General features: G+C 42.5%; 2 protein-coding genes across 3 annotated transcripts; both read right to left on the minus strand.

Annotated features, from left to right (window-relative positions):
* Positions 1-584: 584 nt before the first annotated feature.
* LOC119244649 (malignant T-cell-amplified sequence 1) lies at positions 585-1,417 on the minus strand. Its single transcript, XM_037510546.2, has one exon. The coding sequence runs from the start codon at positions 1,294-1,296 to the stop codon at positions 751-753; it is 546 nt and encodes a 181-aa protein (XP_037366443.1). The 5' UTR covers positions 1,297-1,417; the 3' UTR covers positions 585-750.
* Positions 1,418-11,331: 9,914 nt separating this feature from the next.
* Positions 11,332-24,869, minus strand: LOC119245260 (prostaglandin F synthase 1-like). 2 transcript variants are annotated; one of them, XM_037511480.1, is made up of 10 exons: positions 24,783-24,869; positions 22,730-22,897; positions 19,420-19,536; positions 18,686-18,763; positions 17,341-17,463; positions 15,789-15,898; positions 14,882-15,047; positions 14,260-14,340; positions 14,209-14,223; positions 11,332-11,364 (listed from the first exon to the last, which is right to left on the minus strand). In XM_037511480.1, exons 1-10 carry the CDS (start codon positions 24,867-24,869, stop codon positions 11,332-11,334), a joined length of 978 nt encoding a protein of 325 aa, XP_037367377.1. The 2 variants fall into 2 exon arrangements, with proteins under 2 accessions (XP_037367377.1, XP_037367376.1); XM_037511479.1 differs by lacking the exon at positions 14,209-14,223 and having other exon boundaries at positions 11,332-11,374; positions 14,258-14,340.
* Between the last annotated feature and the right edge of the window lie 491 nt (positions 24,870-25,360).

Genomic DNA, 25,360 nt, shown 5'->3' on the forward strand with positions numbered 1-25,360 from the left:
TCTATGGGAGAAAAGACCCCCATTCCTACAGGTTCCAAAATAGAGAAGATCCTACTTGGAATTCTACTTATGCCCCATGCCCTCTTATAAATTAATCTGTCTCTTAAGGAACTAGATCACTTCAATGAGCTTAAACTCATCAGCATTTTCTTAATTCAAGTAAAGTGGTGGACAGAGCTCTGCCGGCAAAGGAGAGGGTGGACGTTTGTTGGGCAGACAAGCAATGTCTGTACACTTTTTAACTGGACTTTACCTGATTTTTCACTTACAGTACTTTTCAAACTTCTCATCTTCTGTTCATCTCTTAAATGTTCACATTAATAAGAATTGTTCAGTCCCACCAACAACCCACCCATCCATTTTCTCCCTCCCGACTCTTTACTCACTCACAACTTAGGGTCTGTCCACCAATTTACATTAACAATGAAATCTATTTTCAGAATTTTTTTTTACATAAGAACTGATATTTTACCTGTGCTCCACCTGATAACCGCTGGGTCAGACAAGACAGCAAATGTAAGCTAAAGTACCCCTCTAAACACACACACACACACACACACACACACACACAATGACACAGATACACAGACATGTGGACTCATTCCAAATCTTTACTTGGTCTTTTTTCAAAGCATCTGTTGAATTTATTCAGCATAACCACAAAGGTGTTGTCTTCACGCTGCCACATACAGACACAATCTCAGACACTGCACCATGTCCATATTTAGCCAAGTGCACTCCTTCTGAGGTTCATTTATACGTCTTCATATGCCACAGTCCATCATTTAAATAATGGATATTCTCAATGCCGATTCCTTTGTTGACTTTTTCAATATCTTCTGCAGACATCTTCATGACTCCAACACACAGCGCATGCTGTTTTCCTTCTGCCATGATTGCAACAATCGTTTCTACTGCAGCAGGGTACAGCTTAGCTCCGGGAGACGTTAAGCCTGGACACATGATATTCGCCCCACTGAGTACAAACTTGATGGCTCCTTTATCAACCTGCTGGTGTGGCAGGATGAAAGGGTATTTGTGCAGCAGCCTTAGGGTTGGATAAAAAGGCCCTTCTCTTTGCCTAAAGAAGAGCAACTCTCCATTTACCGTGAGGATCTCTACGTGTTCGTGGCATCGCACTATTTTGACAGGATCTTTCTTAGGCATGATCTGATTGAGCCATGGCTCAACACCCGGAAACTGTTCTATCAATTGGTTCTTAATACCCTTAATGACTGAAGTTTTCAACTGGATGCAGTTGGACACATTCTCCTTTTCATCAAATTTCTTGAACATGATCCAAGGTGAAGGGGGCGACGATGGGAAAGGGCCCGGAACGCGGAAAAAAAACGGAATTCGCGTGAGTCAGGCGGAGTCCTTACCCGAGGACGGCCGGCAGACGATCGGCGCTGTGGTCGTGAACCGGAAGGAGGCGGCCGGCGCGTTTTACGGCTCTCCGTGACTCGACTTCCGCCCGCCGGCGTGGCGACGCTCTGGCCGGCGGCCCTGGGCTACCGAGTCGTCTCCGGGGGCGGGGCGGGCGAGGGGGCGGGGCTGGAGGAGCAATCCCCGAGCACCGCCCTTCTCCTGTTGGCCGCGAGCCCGGCTGGGCGGTGCTCTGCTTTTCTGACTGGAAAACCGAGTTGCTCTGCATCGAGTTACCCTAGCCGGAACCGGTTCCGTGCAGATTCGCCCTGCTGCCCCCAGGGTCACTGAGGGGCCGAGTCTTTCCTGGGCCACCGCTCACGGTTCTCCCTCCCTGCTGCCCCTAAGGTCGCTTAGCTCGGCCCTGGCCCATGCACTTTTGCCGCATGTGCTCCCTGCATGCAGCTGTGTCTCTTCCACGTTTCTGCACCTGCGTGAGGAGAAGAGAGGCTTTGCTGCCAGGGGGAATGCAAATGTTGCAGGATTTCAATCCTTTTGAATTTATTTATTTTTATTTTCTTTAAATATTTATTTATGCATAAAAGAACTGGGGTATAGGCCAGAGGTATGGAGGTGAGATGATTCTCCAGAGACAGAGTGGGGAACAGAGCAGGCAGACTGACTCAAACACACTGCTGAGGGGAGCAGCGGGCGAGACAGGAGAGGTCTGCCGCGCCATGTGGGCAGCTCCCCGGCCGGAGATCGAACTCGTGCTGCAGTGGCTGAGGATAGTTTCATAGGTTGCGCCTTAACCCCTTGAGCCACCAGAGAGGCCCTCAATCATTTTGAATTTATGCAAACTCATTTTACAGCCTAGAATATATACTTTCTTAGTGAATGTTCCATGTGCTCCTGAGAAAGAATGTGCGGTGGATTTTGGTTCCAGTGCTGCCTTGTACATTTCAATGACAGTGGCTAGAGTTGTTCAGGTCTTTCTACATCCTTAAGCATGTTCTGTACTCACTAACAGTTACTGAGCCGAGTATTGAAGTCCGCAACTATGATGATGGAACAAGTACCCTTTTCAGTTGTCATCATATATTTTGAAGATCCATGCCCATTTAAAGAGAAAATACAAGTCACCCTGTTAGGAATTTTATCCTTGTAAATTTTGATTGTCACCCTAAGGAGAACACTGAGGACAGAGATTGTGTATTTCATCTCTATTCTTTCACCCAGCACAAGATCTATTTCATACTACTTTACTACATACACAGTAACTCATTGAGGGAGAAGTGACAGAATGCTTCCTCTTTGCCAAGGGCTAGTCCCTTTCTTTCCCTGACAGTCTTTTGTAAGAACATGGGCAAATCCTTGCTATCTGGACACTTTTCTCCAGGAAACACATGCTCAATTTGGGAAGCATGCACTGCAGCGGGAATTACAGCAAGTGTTGAATATACAGCGGACCTACATTTTGCCATCCTTGGGAGCTTACAGCACATGAGGGTTTCATATATACTCCTTATTCTCAGTACAAAAATCTGTGTTAGTTTGGGTTCTCCAGAGAAACAGAATATACATATATGTATCTATTGACATCATATTTATTTATTTGTAATAAGTTGGTTCACAGGATTATGGAGACTGAGAAGTTCCAACATCAAATATCAACAACAAACTGTAGACGTAGTCAAGCCAATAGTATAATTTGGTAGCAATCTGAAGGCCTGACTGACTACCAGGGAAGATGATGATGTTAATTTCAATCTAAGGCCTAGTGCGAAGGCAGGAAAAGGCCAGTGTCTCAGTTGAGTGGCCACCAGGAAGGAAGAATTCTTTCTTACTCTGGGAGAATCATCCTTTTTGTTTTATAGACCTCCAACTAATTAAATGAGGGCTGTCCACACTAGGGAGGGTGTCTGATTTACCAATTAAAATGTTAACCTCAGGCCTCCCTGGTGGCTCAAGTGGTTAAGCACAGCACTGTGAAGCTACCCACAGCCTCTGAGTTCGATCCCTGGCCAGGCAGGGAGCTAGACCACATGGCACAGCAGACCTCTCCTGTCTTGCCCGCTGCTCTCCTCAGCAGTGTACTTCAGTCAGACTGCCTGTCTGCTCCCCACTCTAGTGAATCCTCTCACCACCACCCCCAGCAATGCTCCTCTGGCCTGTACCCCAGTTCTTGTATCATAAATAAATAAATATATAAGAAAATGTTTATTTGCAAAACCCTTATTAATCAGTTACAATAAGATTATATATGTAAAATATATACATGTAAAAATTTGTACAGAAAATTATGGAGGTTTTGGATTGTTTACTAAGTCAAATATATAGTCAAGGGATGCCAGAATTCAATTTTATGTCAGAATTCTCAAGGGTGTGGGTAATCAAGACATGGTGATTATGTTGAAAAATTAAAATGCGTAATCTCGGCGAGAATGTTTCTCAGGTTCCTCAAACTTCTTGAATAAGGAGCTTGATTCACCACCTGAGTCTCAGTAGTTTGAAGCCTTTTACCTTCATGCAGTTTTGCCTGCACTTCGAGAAATGACCACTAGAGGGAAGGAGAACCAAAGGATGAAGTCCCAAATTTTCCATGGATTATAATTTGTACTGTATGTGTCAGAAGGCATTAAATTTTCAAGTATTTTTCCTCAATTTTACTCCTAAATAAACAAACCCATCTCTATCTCTTATTTTCCAAGCTCAGTGAAGGTAACAAAATAATTCCCAAGCCCAGGTAAAGCAGTCTACATGACACTTGATTTACAATCTGCAAATGTTTTCTCCAACTATAAATTAACAATAAATTATTCATAAAATTATTTCTATAAAAAATACATATTATCTCTACATTTTTAGCCAGTTCAGCAAATCTAAAAACGCTTTTCTCACATTGCTTCAATGCATGAACTATTTTTGAAAAGTAAAAATTACATTTATAAAAATAATCTAACAATTTACAAGTTAAAGACAAAACTTTTTAACTTTGTCTGCGACTTCGTTATTGCATTCTGCAGGTAACACTGCTGTGTTTTTCATATATTCTAAAAACGCACTCTGCATACTAGACATCTAGTTGGATAAGTAGAAGTGGGAAGGAGGTACATATGTTATTAGAGACCCCCTCCTAGGGGTGCATATGGGGATAGGGTGTATGGTAGGAATGTGTGTGATGGATGTGTGTGTGGGGTGTTATTAGGGAGCCCCTCTGTATGTAGATGGGTATGGAGGTGTACATATGGTATATGTAGGGCTGTGTGGGGGGGTATGTGTGTAGAGTGTGTATTGGTGTGTGTACGTGCCCATGTACCTGCACGGGGATGTCCCACTTGGGGGGTGGACAGAGGTCCCTAGGATCTTAGGGTCTCTCATTCCCAAAGCAAACTGACTGGCAGGTTGGCCCCTGGCCTAGGAGTATTGACTTTCCCTTCTCCCCAAATTCCAGTCCCTGCCTCTCCAAGCCCCACCCTCCTCCCTTGAGAGTTGACAGAGAACTACTGGAGCTCCAACCAGGACAGATGTGGAGGTGCTCCCTGCCAAGAGCATGTTCAAGTGTCCCCAGGGGGCAGTGCTTCAGGTTCTTCCTGTGGGGAAGGGGATTCAGAGTCACCAAGGGCAGCAGGCCAAAGGGCAGCGCTAATCTGGGAACCAGGACCCCCTGGGCTACCCTACCACAGCCAAGTCATTCTTAGACTCATCTCCAGGCACACAAGCTCCTTTCTCAGCAACTCTCCAGCCAAATTCCCTTCTACCTTTGAGTGCCTGCACCATTGAGCTCCCCAATGGCACACTGTTTCCAGATTTGTGTAGGGTCTGGCGCCCTGATTTTCTGGTGACAGCACATATGTCACTGTGGAGGCCTTTACTCCACCTAGGGGTTCCTAATTTTTCCTACAGCACCCTATCTTATTTGTCTGCAGCACTTGCTTTTTTTCCTTCACATGAATTAGCTTTTGTCCACCCCTCCAGACTGAGCTCCTGGAGGGCGGAGTCCTGTGGTTTCCAGCACAGCCCCCAAACCTAACGGGGTACCTTCTCAGGGTAAGTGAGCAGAGCACAGCTGGTGAATGAACAAATGAGAGGATCTCGGAGCCCCTTCCCGCCTTACAGAAGCACACTTTGTGGGGATGCATGCCAGTAACTGGAGGTTGCGTTGCACGGGAGGCAGGGGTATCCGGAGTGTCTCCAGGGTGCCCCTTTACTGAATCAGTGGCTCCATAAGAGCGCACGGGACACGCAGCAGCCCGACCCCTAGTGGCCAGTGCCAACACTGCAGCTTCAGGCTGTGAACCAGAAAAACGAAACCTCTTTGGGATCGAGGCTGTGAGGCTCCCAGGACCTGGAGGACAAAGCGGGACCTGGGGGCTCCAAGAGCGGGGTGTGATCTCGGGTCTCCATGCTTCCCGTTTTCCCCCACCGTCTTGGGGTGTCCGGTTCACTCAGGGGGCACCCTCACCCCGCCAGAGCAGATGCCCTCTGCCCCACTTCCTCCAGGTAGAAGGGTTTGGTCTCTGGTCTCCAGTCCAGCGTGGCCAGGTTCTGCACTGCCCAGGTCCTCAGCTCCAGACTGCCCTCTGCTTTCAGGGACCCAGGGGGTAGGAAGCATTTTGCAAGGTTTAGGGGGCAGCCGTCATATAGACGCAGACCCAAGAGCAACAGGCTCTTCAACTAACCTGCAGGACCCTCAGGTCTGTGCCCGGAGCATTTCAATTAGTAAAGGAGGAATCAGGCTTTTTCCACTATCGGGATCCTGCAGTCTCCTCCCCACTGGGGTGGGGTTCAGGGGCTTACTCTCGTGCCACGAGCCCAGAGCAGGCCCACAGGGTCCCAAAGCAATCCTGGGGATACCCGGGGAGCCTAGGAAACCCCGCCCACTAGCCGGTGGGCAGCTGCCGTGTTGCTAGGAGACCGCAAGCTGGGCCTCCAGCGGCCTGGGTCACAGCGCCTGGCGCTAGGGCACCCCTCAGCCCCACACCTACCCGCGCCCCACTCCCACCCCCGGCCTCCAGCCTATCGGAGTGTCCACCGGCTGTCCCCCTGCTAACCGTGGTGCTCACCGCCCGCGCTGCCAGCCAAAGGGGCGCACGCAGCGGGGGGCGGCTCTCGGGCCTACGGGAGCAGCACTTTGCCCCCGAACATGAAGACATCCCAGTCCCGGGTCTGCACACCCAGAGGGTGAGGGTAGGGGCGGTGCTTTCCTCGCCGCGGGGTGCCTGGGCCGCCCCCTGAAGGACACTGGCGGGTCCTCCCCGCACTGTCAGCAGGCCAGCTCACCTGTACAGCCCTGGGGCCCTATCCTGCAAGAGGCAATTTTTAGATACCAGATTTTCTGAAAAATGGGGGTTAATCCAATGGTATGGTGTATCGAGGCAGATCATGATAATTTCTCAGAAGAAACGGTCCTGAAGCTTGAGGTAGAGCAGAAAGCTAGATCAGGACAGCAGCGTGAATTCACTGACAATGCCCACAGATTTTATTTTATTTTATAGATTAATTTATTTATTCATACAAGAGCTGGGGTATAGGCCAGAGGTGTGGGGGGCGGTGAGAGGATTCACCAGAGACAGAGTGGGGAACAGAACTGGCAGATTGACCAAAGTACACTGCTGAGGGGAACAGCAGGGGAGACAGGAGAGGTCTGCTGCGCCATGTGGGTAGCTCCCTGGCCGGCCAGGGATCGAACTCGTGCTGCAGAGGCTGTGGCTTGCTTCATGGTGTGGTGCTTAACCCCTTGCACCACCAGGGAGGCCCATGCCCACAGATTTTAAAAAGAAACTTTGAAACTTCTCTTTCTTCCTTGTGTAAAACCTGATGGTGGAAGCACTTTGGACCTTTCTCTGCATTGGACTTCCTAATTCCTATCCGTGATTTGAGACACAGCACTAACTAAAGTGCTTGGGAAAAATTTTTTTTTTAAATTTAGCCTTTGATAAAAAGGACTTTTGCTTAAAAAGTCACATAGAAAGTTATTGCGCAAGTAGGAACTTAAATGGCTAAACCCTGCTCATCAAAATATTATTCAAGTTATTTCTTCTACTCCTTATTAACTTCCAAAGGCCAGGGATGTGGTTATATTCATCGTGGCCCTGAGCATTCAGCCAGGGGCATGCATTTGTGGATTTTGCACTGGATGAATTAAACTGCCTTGACTCCCTTGCCTGCCTTTAATTCTGTCTTTTATGTAATAAGTCTCTTAGCTCTTATGGGAGCTCCACATGATCTTGTACACGGATAAAGAAAAGCTGTGAAAAATGTGTTTAAGAGCAAAACATCTCCTTGTTAAGGAATGTTCAAGTTCATCTCCTGCACTGCTGATGGGAGTGCAAACTGGTCCAACCACTATGGAAAGCTGTGTGGAGATTTCTTGGCCTACTAAACATAGAGCTTCCATATGATCCAGCAATTCCACTCCTAGGTAGTTACCCAGGGGACACAGAAACATCAATTCCAAAGAGCACCTGCACCCCTATGTTTATAGCAGCACTGTTTACAATAGCTAAGCTTTGGAAACAACCCAAATGCCCAAAAATAGATGACTGGATCAAGAAGATGTGGTACATATATACCATGGAATATTACTCAGCATTCAAAAAAGATAAACACATGCAATTTGCAGCAACATGGATGGAGCTGGGAGGGATCATGCTCAGCGAAATAAGCCAGAAAGAAAAAGAAAAATACCAGATGGTCTCACTCATAGCAGGAATCTAGAAAACCTAAATAAAGGACCAGGAAAAAGAATAACTATAAGAAAGAAAAAATCAAAATCAACAAACAACTATGAATCAGAGACACACTACGGAGGGGGGGTGGTGGGGAAAGGAGGGATTGGGGTCAAAATCAGGGGGTTGTAATTGTATGGGGAATATAAAATAAAATTTTAAATAAATAAATAAATAATAAAAATAAAAAAAATAAGGGGGTTGCAATTGTATGGGGAATATAAAAATAAAATTTAAAAAAAAGGAATGTTCGAGTTCAAATGCCTAGAACTGAATTAATTATAATCACTGCTCCCTGATCCATGCAAAGGCTTGTTTTCACTTGTAGCTATTTTTAATAGTGTAGCATCACAAATTAACCTTAAGCCGTATATTACCCCAGAAATGCTGAGTCAATAACCAACCACAAAGTCACCATGCTTTGCTCAGGCACTTGGTGTCTTGCATGTCGGTGGTCAGCTTGTCAGCTCTCTGAATGTCAGCTAGTAACGGGTTTGGGGGGGAGGTTGGAATTTTCCCACTTCACTTCATTTTTTCCAAATTGTCAGCTTATAGTTACTGACATTTTCTTATCTTTTAAGTCAATCATCATGTCATTGGTGATTGTATTAGTGGAGAAGACTTCAAGTCTGTCATCTATAAAAGTGGTCTACTCTGTTAATCAGTATTAATGGGACTCTCACTGAAATTGTGTAAAGTCAGGGGTTCCAATGGGGTAAGAACGTTGTCAAGCATGTATTTGTCAGAATTAGTTTCTGTGTTCGGTTCTATGCATATTTTCCACCTGTGTGTTCATGAATCCATCTCCATAGGCAAGATAGAGATATCTCCCAGGAGGATCCTTCTATAACTACTCCCAACCCTCTGCTGCCCCCATTTCCCCCATTTCTATTCCAGTTTTATAGAGACAATAAACTTGCTTATATTTATTTATTTGTTTATTTTTAAAAAAGTTATTTATTTACAAGCACTGGGTACAGTCAGAAGCGCGGGAGGGTGAGAGAATTCACCAGAGCCAGAGCCGGGAACAGAACAGGCAGACTGACGAAGTACACTGCTGAGGGGAGCAGCGGGCGGTAGGAGAGGTTTGTCGCGCCATGTGGGACCCTCACCTGGCAGCCGGGGATCGAACCAGCGCTGCAGAGGCTGCAGGCAGCTTCACAGCCCAGGGCTCAACCGCTGCGCCACCAGGGGAGGCCCTAAATTTGCTTATATTTAATGTGTTCAAGGTGATAATATATATCAATCACATTTTCTGTATGCACACATCCATTGATGGGCACCTAGGTTTATGATGGCTGCTTTACAATCTTTTTAAATTTTTTAAAAAGATTTATTTATTATACACACAAGAACTGGGGTACAGGCCAGAGTTGTGGGGGGGTGAGAGGATTCACCAGAGACAGAGTGGGGAACAGTGCGGCAGGCTGTGCCTCCCATGCTGTCTCTTGACAAGGTCCGGGCATGGGGGAGACTCCCGAGAAGCGGGGAGTTCCTGTGCTCCCCCCAAGAGGGAAAGTTGTACTTCCCAGAAGAAGGAAGTTCTTGCACTTCCCAAAGAAGATCTGAACTAGGGAGTCTCCATGGCAATGCCTGCTAATTCTCTCCTCTTTGTTCTTGGTTAATGCTGAAGTAAGTTAGTTATTAATTGGCCTGTGAAAACCTAATTCAGACCCAGGTGACAATTGACTTATTGTTCTTACGCATGAACTATCACAAAAGAAGTAAAAAAATTGTTTAAGGTATAGTTAGGAAAGAAATGTTTTGGCCCTGAGAACTATGGAGAACAAGCTGCCCCGAACCAGCTGTGCTTGGAAACCATAGCCTAACATGGGAGGTACCGGTTCGTGGCAACAATGCATTTCCTGGTGTATGAGGTCAATAATTCGCAGGCCGTGTGGAGGTTAGGAATTTCTAGTTAAGAGTGAGACTTCAGTAGAACTTACGTAGATCTGATGAATTGTTTTTTAACCACTTTGAAGTAATTAAAATATTAACCAAGTTAATTGAGTGCTAGGAAATAGATTGCTTTTAGTAATTGAATATAGAATAGGAACTTTACACCCATGTTTGTAATTGGGAAAGTTTAAATGTTGCCAAATGTTATACTGTTGTTCATGCTAGTAAATGAGCTGTACCTAGGAAACTAATTGTTCTTAGATTACCAAAAAATGGCCTACAGGTGTAAGGCCAAGGGAGTCTTTACATGATCATGAGAAAATATGTATTGTCTTTGCTCTGCTTCAATGCTTATGCTGATGTAATCCCACTGCTCGCCTTAAGGTATAAATAAAGACCCGCTGAGACCCTCAGCAGGAGATACTTGCACGAACTAAAGTGTTTGTGTCTTCCTCACTCCTACCTCACTCCACTAGCCCTCAGTCCTCCGAGAGAAAACTTGGCCGACTCCGTCCTCTCCTCTCTGAGACCCCTGACACAACTTCTAGCTGGGGCTGGTCTCCAGCAGAACAGAACAGGCAGATTGACTGAAATACACTGCTGAGGGGAGCAGCAGGTAAATCAGGAGAAGTCTGCTGCACTATGTGGGTAACTCCCTGGCTGGGGATCAAACTCGTGCTGCAGTGGCTGTGGAGAGCTTCGCAGATTGCATCTTAAACCCTTGTGCCACAAGGGAGGCCCTGCTTTACAATCTTTGCCAGATAATTCTGATATCTTGGTCCTGTTACTCTAGGTTATCTTTGCTTATTATCTTTTTCCATTCAGTTTGATACTTCCCTTGTTTTTGATATTATGAGTAATTTTTAAATGAAAAACCTGGATCATTTTTGGTTTTATTAAATAATTTTAGATCCATGTAAAAGGTTTAATAATTTATAATGTGATGAATTCATAGACAGAAGAGAAAAAACCTAAGAATGGCAGACTAGTGAAAAGCCAGACTTTGAAAATTTAAAACTATACTAAATGATTAAATATTTTTGAGAACTCCATATCTCTTGGGATCATTTCCAGGAATACCAGCATTTCAATTTGAGTGGCACAAGAAAACATAAAATAAATTTAAAAAACCTAAGCAGCAGTAGTTAGGTTGTTGGAGATGTATCTTTATTAACTTTGTAGAATAAAGATTGTGTTTATTCCCTGATCCAGTGACTTCTGCCATATTGTGACTGATGAAGCTAAATGACATGGAATCAACAGGGAATGTTCCTTGAGATGCTCTCCATTCAGCAACCAAAATTGAAGAATTCTGGAGTAACCATAGATACTGTTGCTAGTAGTCATCATTAAATGGATAATCTGGATGCTGAGCAAGTCTAAAATATAAAAGCAGAGTCTTTGCGTTTTTGAACTGAGAAAATAGACGTTTCTTTTAAATTGGCTTAAATATGAAAATTAATGTGATTTTCCTTTTGGAGAGCTACAAATCCAACTGGTTTTGGAATAATAATATACTATTGTTGCATTACACTGAAATGAGTGCATTGAAAGAAATAATATATGTACATGCATATGGACACATACACAAAAATAAACTAATACATTCAATATGTGCAAGCATATTATTCTATAACTTAAGGAGATAAACAATTTGTGTTGATACTTTAAACCCCCAGGAGGGCAGAAATGAAAACAATGCCAATCTGGTTTAATATATAAAGTTAACAGACATTTCATTTTACTAGGTAAAAAATTAGACATTAGTCTTAGCGATGGATATATTGATAATAATATAAAGTCACCTAAACAGAGAGCTTCCATTTTAGAAAGTATATATGATATAGTTAGATATCTATTTATATGTATTATATATAGCAATAATTTTGAGATAGAAAAATTTTTGCATAATTATAGGTGATATTAGCTGATATCACTTACTGATATTGATAATGATTACTGCCTGCTTCTCTACTTACTGCTTCTCCCTTACTTCTTGCTCTACATTTATTATATTACTCATTCAAACATTTCTTGTTGATTACTCAGGAGGAGAGTAGTTTTTAAAAAATCCTTCCCTTGAAGGGCCTCCCCTGGTGGTGCAGCGGTTGAGCGCTGGGTTGCGAAGCTGCCTGCAGCCACTGCAGCCACTGCAGCCACTGCAGCCACTGCAGCCACTGCAGCCCCGGTTCGATCCCTGGCTGCCCGCGAGGGTCCCACATGGCACGCAGACCTCTCCTGCCGCCCACTGCTCCCCTCAGCAGTGTACTTTGGTCCTTCTGCCTGCTCTGCTCCCCACTCTGGCTCTGGTGAATCCTCTCACCCTCCCACGCTTCTGACTGTACCCAGTGCTTGTATAAATAAATATATCTTTAAAAAAAAAAATCCTTCCCTTGGAATCTAACATTCTATGGTAATCAGAAAAGAAAGTAAATTAATTAATTAATAAGTTATGAGGTATATTAATTAGGGATATGGGTCAAGAGGAAAATTAAGCAGATAAGAGAAGAGGAAGTGATGAGCAGGTGGCATTTTTAGATATAGTGACAGAATAAGGTATTTCAATGGTGACATTCAAGTTAAGTCTTTTTTTTTTTTAAGATTTATTTGTTTATCCATACAAGAACCGGGGTACAGGCCAGACCCTCTCCGGCCGGCTGGGATGGAACTGGCACTGCAGAGGCTGCAGACAGCTTCGCAGCGTGGCACTCAACCATCTGCCCCACCAGGGGAGACCCCCTCAAGTTAAGTCTTGAAGGAGGTAAAGGGGTGAACACTCAGCTATCTGGAGGAAGAGCATTCTAAGCTAAAAGACCATCCAGTGTAAAGGCCCTGAGACAGGTGTGGCATATGTGACAAATGGTAAGGAGACCATTTGTTCTGCATTGGACTGGAAAGGATAGAGTAGTAAGATGTGGAGGCTGGGATATGAGGGAGGGAGTATCTTGCTAGCCTTGTAGGTTTTGTAAGGAATTTGGCCTTTTTTAAAAAAAAAAAAAATTTATTTATGCATACAAGAGGTGGGGTACAGGCCAGAGGTGAGGGGGCCAGGGGTGAGAGGATTCACCAGAGACAGAGTGGGGAGCAGAACAGGCAGACTGACTGAAGTACACTGCTGAAGGCAGCAGTGGGCAAGTCAGGAGAGGTCTGATGTGCCATGTGGGTAGCTCCCTGGCACCAGCCGGGGATTGAACTCGTGCTGCAGAGGCTGCAGACAACTTCATAGGTTGAGTCTTAACCCTTTGCGCCACCAGGGAGGTCCAGGAATTTGGCCTTTGAGCAAGATGCAAGGCTGCCAAATACCATGAACAGCAGTGTCTAATCATACCCACTTTTTAACCTACGTGGATGAAGCTTAGAATGCTTTCTCAGCATCTATTGATCACATGATTTTCATTTTTGATCATATGATTTTCATTTTTCTTTTTGTTGATGTGGTGAATAATATCAATTGATTTTCAGGTGTTGAACCATTCTTGCATCCCTGGAATAAATCCCACTTAGTCATGACGTATAATCCTTTTGATGCGTTGTTGGATTAGGTTTTCTAAGATTTTGTTGAGGTAAATTTTAGCATCTGTGTTCTTTAGGGAGATTGGCCTGTAGTTTTATTTTTGTATGTGTCTTTGTTTGGTTTTGGTATTTGTGTGATGTTGGCCTTGTAAAATGTATTCCTTCTTTCTCAATTTTTTGAAAGTAGGATAGGTTTTAGTTCATCTTTGAAGATTTGGTAGAATTTGCTTGTGAAACCATCTGGTCCTGAGCTTTTGTTTTTTGGAAGAGTTTTGATTACTATTTCGATTTCCTTGCTTGTGATTGGTTTGTTCAAATTTTCTATTTCTTCTTTATTCAGCCTTGGGGAATTGTAGCATTCTAAGAATTTGTTCATCTCATCTAGATTGCTGAACTTGTTTGCATATAAATGATCATAGTAATCTCTAATTGTCCTCTGGATTTCTGCTGTATCTGTTGTAATTTTTCTCCTCTTTCAAATATGATCCTATTTCTTTGACTATTCTCTGTCTTTTTCTTTGTGAGCCTCGCTACAGATTTGTCTATTTTTTCAAAAAACACCTTTTGGTTTCATTGATCTTTTAGGCTGTTTTTAAAATTTCTATTTCATTTAATTCTGTTTTAATTTATTTCCTTTAAAAAAACATTTTTTCAACAACTTTCCTGAGAAGACACAAGAGTGGACTGGGGTAAACTGAACTCCTTCACCCTCCTGCTCCCCAGGATGTACAGTGGAACAAGCTACTCACACAAGATCTTCCAAATAACGAATGTTTCTATTTAGGCCATCTAATTTCTTCATATCCTCTGGTGTCAACTGGAAATCAAACACCTATCAGAAATTTGAGACAATCAGTTCAGTTTTCCTGAAAAAAATACTATCCTCTCAACACAGAGAGACACAGCTATACAATATTATGTAGCAATTTAGGTAGGTCTTTATGAGGCAGTTGTCTTGAACCTGGGGCTCATTCCCTGACAAAAGTCATGAGCATTTACCAGTTCAGATAACTAGCAATTCAGATTGCCCTCAGGGACTTCTACTGGATGACTGTGGTTGTAGTAACGGAATTCTAGAGACTTTTGAGCCCAAATCTCATCTGATCTAGCTCCTTCATTTTGCAGCTAAAGAAATCAAGTGGTGATTTCCCCAGGTCATACTGTCAGGAAAAAACCAAGATTCAGATCAAAACCTGATCCTGTGTTTAGTGCTCTTTCCAATCACTGTGTTCTTCAGCCTTGTAGCAGTCAGGGGGATACAGTTAAATATGCATAGGGTATAGAGGGAGATGAGTTTAGCTTAAATATACCTTGAGAGCCTCACAAATAACCACATACCTGGGGGAAATGCTGCCCACAGCCCTGCCCAGTACCTGGAAGTTCTCTTTCATTCTCTTCTCATTGAAGCTCTTGGCCAGGACCACCACCCCCCGCTGCAGCTGGTAGCGCAGGGCAACCTGAGCTGGACTTCTCATGTGCTTTTCAGCAATGGCTTTGATCACTGGATCCTCCAGGAGGGGTGGCTTATTCTTGGTCACCCTTGGAGGAAAGCCAGAGGTGCTGTGTATGCCTCTATCCATTTTACCTCAGGGCTGTTCAATCAGGCTAGGGGAGATTAGTCCTCTAGAATCTTCCTTATTACCCTCTGACTGTCTTACTATCTGTTTCGCTTCTTTTAGCAAATCCAAAGGAAATAAAGAACAAGAGCAATTAAGGCAGGAAGGGAAACACAGGCTTTTTCATTTTTAAACATGTCTGAGAAACTTAGTAAATGATTGAATAAATCAAGAAGAAAAAATTGTTGTCCAAACTAAGAATGCATAACTATAAATAACCTATACAAACTAATTATAAATATTTATATCATATCATTTATATCATTTATATCATATAGGTCAGTTTGCTATTTCAAAAAATGCTTTCAATTAATTCTCTCAATTTGTCCCATTTTTATTTTTCTTGAGAAATTAAAGAAACTAAAACTAACATATGTTGTTAATTTTTTTCATATCACTCAGCCATTAAGAGTCCAAATCATGGCTTTGGGCTCCGTTGGCATTTTTTAAAGCCAAAACATTTGAATTATTGATATATGTACATTTTAAGCAGTAATTTTATTATTCAGTAATGTTATATTGAATCCTTACAGTCCTTACAAGTCTGGGCTAGGTAAAGAGTTTACAAAGATTAATCCTGCCTCTCCTTAATTCTTCTAGACAATGGGGAAATGACTTCAGAAGGTACAGATCTATAACTAGAATAATTTATAGATAATATTACCAGTCCTTCTCTGCGTCAGACCCCAAGGCAGCAAATGCAGTCAAGACAATGTCCTTGGATTTGCAGAACTCCAGAAGCTTGCTCTGGTTCAGGTAAGGATGGCACTCCACCTGTAGAAGTATTGGGTTAGCGGACCACCAACACCACATTCATGAGGAATATACCGTGCTGTATTGCATGGTATCAATTATTTAAGAGTGCCAGCCACACATGCCAACCCATGACCATCAGCCAACAGAGCTCCTAGAAACATAAATTTAGATTATTTCCCAGAGACATTATAGCAAAATTATTTAGCTCAGTGTTTGTGGATGTCAAGTTCATATTACAAGGTCAACAGATAGTCTTAGTCTTTCCGACTGGAAACTATGGTGACATCCTTGGGTGTTGCTCATGAATTTCTTGTACATAGTAAGCCTCAGTTTTTGCCTTTCTTCATTCACTACTCTAATTCTTCTTCTGTTTGAAGACTTTATGTTTAGAAATTAATAAGTTGTCCTTGAAATTTCAGGAACTTTTTCATTAGACCATTCTTTGGTTCCAGAAACTAGAATGCTTTCTTTTTACCTACCACATTGTATGCCTTTGCTTGACCCTTAAGCTCTCCCAAAAACAGAGCCTGCTGTAATCCACTGTGCCTATACCCACCCCTGAGCCTCAGTCTTGTCCTATGTGCAAGAGACTTGGAAATGCTTCCATCCCTTTATCATCAGGTGGAAATAAATTGCTAATTGTTATTAGTCAGGAACATTTATTTGTGTTGTGATATTCACACATAACTCATGAGAGGTATCTGTGCTAAAGAAGGTAGTATGTGGCGCTATAATCTTACTTTCTAGTTTTTCTATGAACCTGAAGAATAAGAAGTCTAGAACCTTTGCAGTGAATTTTAACTACTTCTTTTCTGCTCTCCTGTCTGGATGATATGGGAAATAAGACCACTGCTATAGCCTTGGTGATCTAGAGGCCCTCTCAGCCTAGGCCATCTGGGCATTAGAAGCGATTGTACTTAAAGATAAATTAATCAAATTTATTTTTGCAGAACAGTTTCAGGATTACAGAAGAAAAGCAAGCAGAAACCACATAGTTCCTGCAGACTCTCTCCCTCACTCCCCAACTCCAGTCTCCCCTATTATTTACATCCTATATGAATATGACGTATTTGTTACAATTGATGAACCAATATTGGTACATTACTATAGGGTTCACTATTATATATTCTATGGGTTTTGACAAATGTGTATTGACAGGTATCCATTACTACACCATACAGAATAGTTTCAATGCTCTAAAAAAAATCCCTTGTACTTTATATATTCATTCTTCATTCTCCTCCCATGGTAACCACTGATCTTTTCTTTTTTGGCCTTGAGAATCATCTCCAACAACTTAAAATGCATTCTGTCCTCTTGAAGAAGTTGATATCCAAAGGTGCAAATATATAGAAAATATATAAGAAAAGAACACTTTCAGTGAGCTTGTTGAAACAAGGAAGGAGTAAATTAAAGGGGAGAAGGAAAAAGAAATTCAGAAGGGGGTTAGTGGGGCTTACCTGGTTGCAGACAGGTTTGTACTTGAGTCCTGGTTTGTTCAGGATCTTCTCTATCTGCCTGCGGTTAAAGTTAGACACACCAATAGACTTGACCAGTCCTGCGTCCTTACACTTTTCCAAGATCTGGGGAGGAAGCGGTGGTGAGGAGAAGTGTAACAATGGCGCCACAAGGAGGGTGGGCCTGGGGATAGGAGAAAATATGAAATAGGGCAGGAGAAAGAAAACCTCAAATGGTACAGATATCAATAGATAAGACAGGAACTCACTGGGATGGAGGAGAATGAAAAACAATAGGAAAAAATGGTAAGATGATAGAGTAAGGAAAGAATGCAAGTGGCTACAAAAATAAAGGAGTCCGCATGATCTTTAGCCAAATATCTGGGGAAATTTGGCTAAGCAATGGCAGAACTATCACCACTACAACCAAATGTACTTAAAAATAGAGCCCGGGGCCTCCCTGGTGGAGCAAGGGGTTAAACACCGCACTGTGAAGCTATCCACAACCTCTGCAGCATGAGTTCCATCCCCAGCCAGGGAGCTACCCACATGGCACAGCAGACCTCTCCTGTCTCACCCGCTCTCCCCGCAGCAGTATATTTCAGTCAGTCTGCCTGTTCTGCTCCCCACTCTGTTTCTGGTGAATCTTCTCACTCCCTACACCTCTGGCCTGCACCCCAGTTCTTGTATGCATAAATAAAAAATAAATCTTTAAAAAAAAAATAGAGCCAGGTGCAGCCTGGGGAACAGGAAGGTGGCCATATCCTTCTGCCAGATAGTCGCAGCTTGTTTTCTCTTTAAACTCATTTCCTATCAGTGTCCAACAAACTCCCTCTGTTTCAGTCATACATACCCCCTTGCTGTTTCTTGAACATTGTCAATTCTCTCCCACCTTAAAAATTTTGACTTGATCTATTTTCTTCCTGTATCACTCTTCCTTCAGATAGCCACATAATCAATTTCTTCATCTCCTATCCTCTCAAAAAGGTCTACCCTACCCACTTTGCTTTTAATTGCCTATTGGCACCCCATACACACCGTGGCATTATCAGTTCCCCTACTCAGTCTTCTGTTCCCATACCACCTATCCCCTTCACAGCACCTACCACTCATTGGGGTTAGAGTCCTTGGTTTTGTTCCCTGATAGGTAGAGACTACTGAGTGCATCAGAGGCACTCAGTAAATATTTATTGAACAATAAAAAGAATGAAATGTAAAAACCAAGGCAAAAGGACATTCAGGCTCTTGCACAAGTCTACCCAGGGGAAGAATTGAACTAGATCCTGAATACTTACCCATCCCCTCCCCGCAAGTTACAGAGCCATGGTGCCTTTGAAGTTGTACTCACCTCCCATGTGGCACAGATATCCACTCTATCAAAAATAACATTCCCTTGTGTGTCCATTGGCATAAGCTCCTTCCCAGGCTGAGACACAGGAAAAAAAGGGGAGTGTGTATAAAACTACATATGATTTCAGTCCAGCTGTTTGTAGCCTGTGGTGTGGCCCTTGAGGCTAATGGAACAATCCATCCTTATTCTTGAAAGGAATTGTAAGGTTAGGCTAAAAGGAAAGGAGGTATGTTGAGGAAGAACACTTTCAGAAATGCTTTTAACTGCTATATTTTTAATAAAAGTGTTTGTGTCAAGACTAACTTGAGACACTCAGGACCCAATACTAGAGGGAGCCTGCAGGGGGCCTGGGGGGGGCGGGGAGCCATGGAATATTGTGGGATGAGTTTGCCCACCCTTGCAAGTTAATCCCGCTTGCTGAGGTTTATCCTCTTTGCATTTCTGGTGCCTCAACTGGTCTCCACATCAGGATATTCCCCAGACACCAGTAGGCATGGGGTTGAGACTCTTGAAAATAAAAGGAATATGCCCACAAGACAGAGGCAGTGACTTTGAAATCTGAATCCTTGTCACTGTGGGCATGGAATAGTGAACTGAGATGGAAACTGTTAAAGCCAAAAAGGGGAAATCTTAAAATATTGTATTTGTTTCTTTTCATTTTTACAAACTAGCCTCTCTTGTACTCAGCTGTTTATTTTTATGTCGATAACCAAAGTAAAATGTTTGCTAACCTTCAGACCTCCCGGGAAATGAATAAGATAAAGATCCACATAATTCAGCTGAAGTTTCTTCAGTGTCATTTCCAGGCCAGTTTGCACCAATTCTGGACGTAGATATGTACTCCACAGCTAGAGTGGTAGGAAGAGTAGTGTGGGGTTATATCTTTAAGAATCTTTAGGAACAGGGCCTCACTGGTGGTGCAAGTGGTTAAGCATAGCATTATGAAGCAATCGGCAGCCTCTGCAGCCCGAGTTTAATCCCCACAGGCCAGGGAGCTACCCACATGGCACAGCAGACCTCTCCTGACTCGCCCGCTGTTCCCCTCAGCAGTGTATTTCAGTAGATCTGCCTGTTCTGTTCCCCACTCTGACTCTGGTGAAGCCTCTCACTCCCATACCTCTGGCCTATACCCCACCTCTTGTATGCATAAATAAATAGATCTTTTAAAAAAAAAAAAGAATCTTTAGGAGCAAATAATAAAATAACAAAGAACAACCAAAAACCCACTTATAGTTATGGGAAGTGACAAGCCACCCCTGAAGCTCGTAATCATCATAGCTTACTTTCAGGCTGAATTAAGACAATTATGTAGAAAATGAAACTGTGGTCCTATGCAAGGTTCTCAACTTTAGGCTGTAAAATAATTATTAGATTTGTTTGTGCAAAAAACTTTTCTGGACTCTACCTTAAACAGATAAATTACAGTTTGAGGTAGGCTGGCTGGGAAATTGTATTTTTAAACAAGCATCTCATGGGATTGTGATTCAGGAAATTCTGTCTTAACTGTATTAAATAGTTAGGACCAAAGAAAGTAAGGCCCATTGGGAATTTATAGGGGATACTTTTGTTACATCATTTTAAGAAGTAATAATATAAAGAAAATTAATCAGAATCACTAAAGGTGAGACAAAGGATATTGCAAAAAAGGAGATTAATAAATGAGAGCGAGAAGGCTGATGCTAGCTGGTGCTATCACTATACCACCATCTACATGTCATATGAAGACACAAACGGGGCTAGAAGGAGGAAATATCCACTGATAGACCAGCTTGCATGGTAGTCACTTCGTGGACCTCCACTCTCTCTTCTTGGGTTACCTCACCTCAAATTTAATTTCTTCTTCTAGCAGTAGATAGTTCAATGAACAAAATGGAAGAAATCCTCTTGGGTTCCTATTCCATTCTGACTTAAAATATGTGTTTTCTTTGTGTCAGAAAAGTGTCAGTTTGCATGGAGAATATTAAGAGAAAGTAGTTCTTGATATAAAAATGTACCTAAGTACTTTTTATAAAAAAAAGCTTTATTTATTTATTTATAAATACAAGAACCTGGGTACAGGCCAGACTTGAGGGAGGGTGAGAGGATTCACCAGAGACAGAGCGGGGAACAGAACAGGCAGACTGACTGAAACACACTGCTGAGCGGAGCAGCGAGTGAGACAGGAGAGGTCTGCTGAGCCATGTGGGACCCTCGCCGGCCAGCCGGAATCGAACTGGTGCTGCAGAGGCTGAGGACAGCTTCACAGCGCTGCACTCAATGTCTGCGCCACCAGGGGAGGCCCGTACATAAGTACTTTTATTAAGATTACTTTCATCCTCATCAATTTCATAGTATTATTTTTTTCCATTTCATAGGAAATACACCATGTAATAGATTAAGATATGAAGACCAATGTTCACATATATTAAAAAACTGTTTTAGTTAAGAAATTTCAGGGGCCTCCCTGGTGGCACAAGGGGTGAAGATTCAACCATGAAGCTATCTGCAGCCTCTGCAGCACTAGTGAGATCCGCAGCTAGGGAGTCACAAACATGGCGCAGCCGACTTCTCCTGACTCACCTGCTGCTTCCCTCAGCAGTGTATTTCAGTCATTCTGCCTGTTCTGTTCCCCACTCTGTTTCTGGTGAATTCTCTCACCCTCCACACTTCTGGCCTGTACCCCAGTTCTTGTATGCAAAAATAAATAAATCTTTAAAATAAAAAGAAAGTTCAGAGTCAAATATAAAAAAAATTTAAAGTACTAAAATTTTATCACAACTTCCAAAACCTACACTTTCTGATTATATTGCATTTCTTCATACTATAACTAAGAAATATGAAGTTACTTTATTAAAGTGGGGAGGGGGCTCAATGGACTATGGGGGGGGAACTATTAGTGTTTTGGTGGTGGATATGATGTGGTAACATACATCTGAAATTCTGTGAACCTAAACATATACAGTGTTGTAAACAACGTTACCGTAGTACAAAATGATGAAAAGGAAATATTAAGTCACTTTGCATTATAGGAAATCGCAAACCATGCCTGAGAGTTTATAAAATATGATAATAGGGCCTCCCCAGGTGGCGCAGCAGTTGAGTGCTGGGCTGCGAAGCTGCCCTCAGCCTCTGCTGTGCTGATTCCATCCCCGGCCACCGGCAAGGGACCCACATGTCATGCAGACCTCTCCTGCCATGCCTGCTGCTCCCCTCAGCAGTGTATTTTGTCAGTCTGCCTGTTCTGCTCCCCGCTCTGGCTCTGGTGAATCCTCTCACCCTCCCGCGCTTCTGACTGTACCCAGTGCTTGTATAAATAAATAAATAAATCTTAAAAAATAAAATAAAATAAAATATGATAATAATACCAGCTAGATTTTCATGGCATTTAAAATACATTAAATCGGGCCTCCCCGGTGGCACAGCGGTTGAGCGCTGGGTTGCGAAGCTGCCAGCAGCCTCTGCAGCGCCGGTTCGATCCCCGGCTGCTCCCCAGCCACCGGAGGAGGGTCCCACATGGCGCGCAGACCTCTCCTGCCGCCCGCTGCTCCCCTCAGCAGTGTACTTCAGTCCTTCTGCCTGCTCTGCTCCCCGCTCTGGCTCTGGTGAATTCTCTCACCCTCCCGCGCTTCTGACTGTACCCAGTGCATGTATAAACAAAAACAAACAAATGAATAAATAAATAAATAAAACATGCCTCTATTAAAAAAAAAAATAAAATAAAATAAAATACATTAAATCCTTTCATAAAAACTACACATGTAATAATCATAAAAATTCCATGAGATCTTCATTTTATTCCATGAGATCTTCAGTTTGGAAAACTAAGGGACCAAGTTTAAGTAGTCTGCCCAAGATCATACACATTTTGCAAATGGCAGAACCTGGATATAAGTATAGGAAATCTGATTACAGAACCATATTTCTAGCCAGCATTTTCCTATCTCATCTTCCCATAGTGCACCATCTGAAACTGAATGAAAATTGGTAAGAAGAGAATTTGACAAGAAACTCTTCAGCTCAGACTGGGTTTCTCATAGATACATATGCCACTATACACGCCACCTTTGAGGTGCAGAATATGTCCTCTCTCTTCACAGTACCACTCTCAATCTTCTTTTGGATGGCCCTCCCAACCTCTTCTTCATTCATGTACAGATGAGCTGAGTCAATATGGCGATAGCCGATATCAATTGCCATCTTGATGGCCTCCTCTGCCAGACTCTTAGAAACCTACAAGAGCATGAAAAGATGAAGACCTACTTAATTCAGAAATAGATAACCAGTCCCATAAGCAGAGCTACTCATCAGAACCTATTGTTTTTCTGAAGGATAAGACCTGGAGATCACAAAGCTATGTTGACTTATGGCCCCTGGAAAATTTTTTATAACTGACTCTCTGAAGAAAAGAAGCCCTGATTTGTTGTATTTGCCAATTTCTTTGGTGTAAATATTCCCACCAGGGCTAATTTCAAGCTACCAGAAAAGCTGCTCACAGTCTATTCATTTACTGGCCCCAGCATATCACTGGTGTGAGCTCTGTGTCTGGATTTACACCATCTATATATTTACACAATGTATATATTTACATAATGTATTATTTACACATTCCGAAATTATCCATCAATACAATGAAAACATAATGTTAGATAGAACAAATTAGTAATTTACCTGTGTAACCTGGAGAGACATTTAACCTAGAGAGGCATTTTAAACATCTGAGGAAGAACAAAAATGTAAAAGAAAATAAGTTCTTTTCACTCAAAAATACCTCATGATTCATTTTTTGGTTCTATGTAGGTGCTCAGGTGACACTTTCTCCTTCACAATTTAATTTTTCTCAGCTGCTTACTGTTCCACTGGTCCACCAGAATAGACTCCTGAAGTTGTCCAGATTTTTTTTCTCTCTGCTACTCCTCACTACCTCACTCAGTCATTGAAATGCAGTCCTCAACATTATATACCAGGTAGCAATTATGCAGGAGAATCAATCCTAAAACTTTCTTTAACCATTATAAACTTCTTCCAAGAACCATTTAAGATGTGCTCTTGTAAGTTTGCAGTGTTTGATCCAGAAGCCCACATGGAACTAAGTCTTCCAAACAGAGAAAGGATATCCAAGTTGTCACTTGGCTTTCCCCTGGCCCAATCAGTGCAACTTGATCTGTAAAAAACTGTGTCCACCCAGAACACAGAAACTGTCTTCAGTATCAATCTTGATTCTTTCTCTGGGTCCTCTTGCCACAGAGATTTCTCTGGATAGTCTTTGTTTAATGGTGGACAGGGAGAACTTGGGTATTAGAAATTACAAGGAAACTTTATCACAAGCAAGCTTGCTGTAAAGTCTCTGACATGTTAACGGTGACTACTAGGTTTCATTTATTCAAACATACTGTGGAAAAGCGGCAACTGGACAGCAGGTGAGAATAACAGAAACTGACTTACCCACCCCTGAATTAATGAAAGGTGACACACACCTTCATTTCCTTCACATAGTGTCATTCCAGAAGTGATTCTTGGACAAGCAGCAACAGAATCATTTACTAACTTGTTAGAAATGTGGACTTTTGAACCCTATTCCTGATCTAATCTATCAGAGCCTTTGTAGTTGGCGCTCCCACATCAGCATTTTTAGGAGGATCATCAGGTGTTTTTATAGCCATTAAAATTTGAAATGTGGGCCTCCCTGGTGGCGCAGCGGTTGAGCCCTGGGCTGCGAAGTTGCCCGCAGCTTCTGCAGCACCGGTTTCATCCCGGGCGGCTGGCGAGGGTCCCACATAGAGCCCAGACCTCTCCTGCCACGCCAGCTGCTCCCCTCAGCAGTGTGCTTCGTCAGTCTGCCTGTTCTGTTCCCGGCTCTGGCTCTGGTGAATTCTCTCACCCTCCCGCACTTCTGACTATACCCAGTACTTGTATAAATAAATAAATAAAATCTTTAAAATATATATATAAAAAAAATTTGAAATGCATTGATTTAATAATAAAGTAACCTAAAATGGAGAGAAGCATCTTACAAAAGAGAAAATTGAGGTCAATCTGAATTCCTCAAATTCCTACAGTGATGGTTCTGATCTGGAGCCCTGTTTGCTCTTCCTCCATCGCCAACCCACGTGATTACCTTATTAGGTGCAGAGGTGCCAAACCCCAATGTAGGCATGAGGTGTCCATCATTCAGTTTTACAGAAAAAATTCTCATTTGATTCATCTCTTCACTCTTTCTAAATTAGCACTGGTTTTCTTCTTTACCAAAAGAAATCTGCAGAAAGAAGAAAATAGTAGAATTGTTTCTGTTTTTTTGTTGTTGTTGAGTCTAGGGTTTCCTATACACAAGATCATAGCATCTGCAGAAATAATTGCACTTTTTCCTTTCTGATTTGGATGCCATTAATTCCTTTTTCTTTCTTTGCTTTAAGATTTTATTTATTTTTGCATAGAGGAACTGTATATGTTTCCCTGTAAATGTAAGTGCAAGCTTCAGATATCCTTAGCAGAAGGGAAAAATGCAGAAGAAGCTTTTTAAAATTACAGATGACTATAGAATCTCTCTTGCCCAAAATCTAACTTACAACTCCAAAAGATTGTTTGTCAAGGACAAGCACAAAGTCTTAAGAATCTTCCCCACAAATATTGATAAAAAGTTTTAGCATCTGAACAGGTAAACTTAATTTATTTAAAGTTATTTTATAAGTTATAACT

This window comes from Talpa occidentalis, unplaced genomic scaffold (genome assembly GCF_014898055.3).
Source record: "Talpa occidentalis isolate TD23 unplaced genomic scaffold, MPIMG_talOcc4v2.1 talOcc4.14, whole genome shotgun sequence".
NCBI lineage: Eukaryota > Metazoa > Chordata > Mammalia > Eulipotyphla > Talpidae > Talpa > Talpa occidentalis.

Coding starts and splice junctions, on each gene's coding strand:
- LOC119245260 (XM_037511480.1), bottom strand. CDS start 24,869: ATGAATCAAATGAGAATTTTTTCTGTAAAACTGAATGATGGACACCTC. Junction 22,898..24,782: donor GCACCTCTGCACCTAATAAG/GTAATCACGTGG, acceptor ATGCTCTTGTAG/GTTTCTAAGAGTCTGGCAGA. Junction 14,341..14,881: donor GAATGAAAGAGAACTTCCAG/GTACTGGGCAGG, acceptor AATTTCTGATAG/GTGTTTGATTTCCAGTTGAC.
- LOC119244649 (XM_037510546.2), bottom strand. CDS start 1,296: ATGTTCAAGAAATTTGATGAAAAGGAGAATGTGTCCAACTGCATCCAG.